Source organism: Colletes gigas, unplaced genomic scaffold, assembly GCF_013123115.1.
Source record: "Colletes gigas isolate AHSC1104 unplaced genomic scaffold, ASM1312311v1 Colletes_gigas_Sc00014, whole genome shotgun sequence".
Classification (NCBI taxonomy): domain Eukaryota; kingdom Metazoa; phylum Arthropoda; class Insecta; order Hymenoptera; family Colletidae; genus Colletes; species Colletes gigas.
Genome location: NW_025106643.1, coordinates 5,530,787 through 5,531,773, shown reverse-complemented (window position 1 = coordinate 5,531,773; position 987 = coordinate 5,530,787). Strand labels below are relative to the sequence as shown.

General features: G+C 35.2%; 1 protein-coding gene across 1 annotated transcript; it reads left to right on the top strand.

Moving 5' to 3' along the window:
* The first annotated feature begins 400 nt into the window (after positions 1 to 400).
* Positions 401 to 724, top strand: LOC122399666. The gene has a single exon (XM_043400507.1). It carries the CDS (start codon positions 401 to 403, stop codon positions 722 to 724), a length of 324 nt encoding a protein of 107 aa, XP_043256442.1.
* Positions 725 to 987: the final 263 nt, after the last annotated feature.

The following is a 987-nucleotide window of genomic DNA, read 5'->3' as shown; positions in this document are numbered from 1 at the left end:
TCTACCACGAACGGTCATTTGACCATTTGAAAAATTCATGTTATTTACGACTATATTCTTCGGAAAGCGCACTCCTGAAATTGTTTTACGAGTGTACAAGGTAATTGTGGATCTACAGTGTAGACAAACGCGCGATTGGAACAAATGCATAGCGTTCTTCATACGACAATACGGTCTTGCGATCCGAACAGGGAGCATCAAAATTTCAAAGTGTATTATAGAAATTATAACGTGGTATAAGTGATAGTTTCGACAAAGTCAACAGAGCTAACAATATTTTGAGGTATGATTTACAATTTTTTTTTTATTTCTGGTCTCAATGTTTTTGCCCCGTTTGATTTATATTTTTATATTTTAGTTTTTACTTTTTACTTTATCATTTGTATATTCATCCCCAAAAATGTCAAGACATTCGAAGAATATCAATTTATTAGACAAAATAAATAATATCGACGAGGATTGTTCTGAAGATGACCAAGAAGTTTCCGATTTTGATGATGATACAGCAGAAAATAATTGTGACTTATTTGACAGCGATACGGACGAAGAGAATATTTTGAATATACGAAGAGGACAAAAAAGAAAGAGATTTATAGTTAGTTCCGAAAGTGAAAATGAGGAAGGAATTGAAACTGCTATGGACGGAACTGTTTGGCAAAAAATAAAAGAAGGGTCTAATCGCGGAAGAGCACCGATTTATAATATTTTCAAGGAAATTTTTTGAAGCGGTCATTTGACCGCTCATGGTAGGATTAGGTATACATGAAATGTCGGTAGGTTTAGTGTTAAGGATGTTTGCAGGAGATTATATATTATATTTTTGCCTGTATCGTGAACGAGTTCCGAGCTTATATAGAGAAAATACTGTAGTTCGCGATGTTCCCTTGTCAAATGCCCCTACACCGTTTGGTGGACGTTGAAGAACGAACCAGTTTCTCCAACTTTATTCTCCTTTCCTACTAACCGAAAAAATGCTCGCTAGTAGCG

What these genes read in the sequence shown, in the direction of transcription:
- LOC122399666 (XM_043400507.1), top strand. Translation starts at nt 401, where the DNA reads ATGTCAAGACATTCGAAGAATATCAATTTATTAGACAAAATAAATAAT.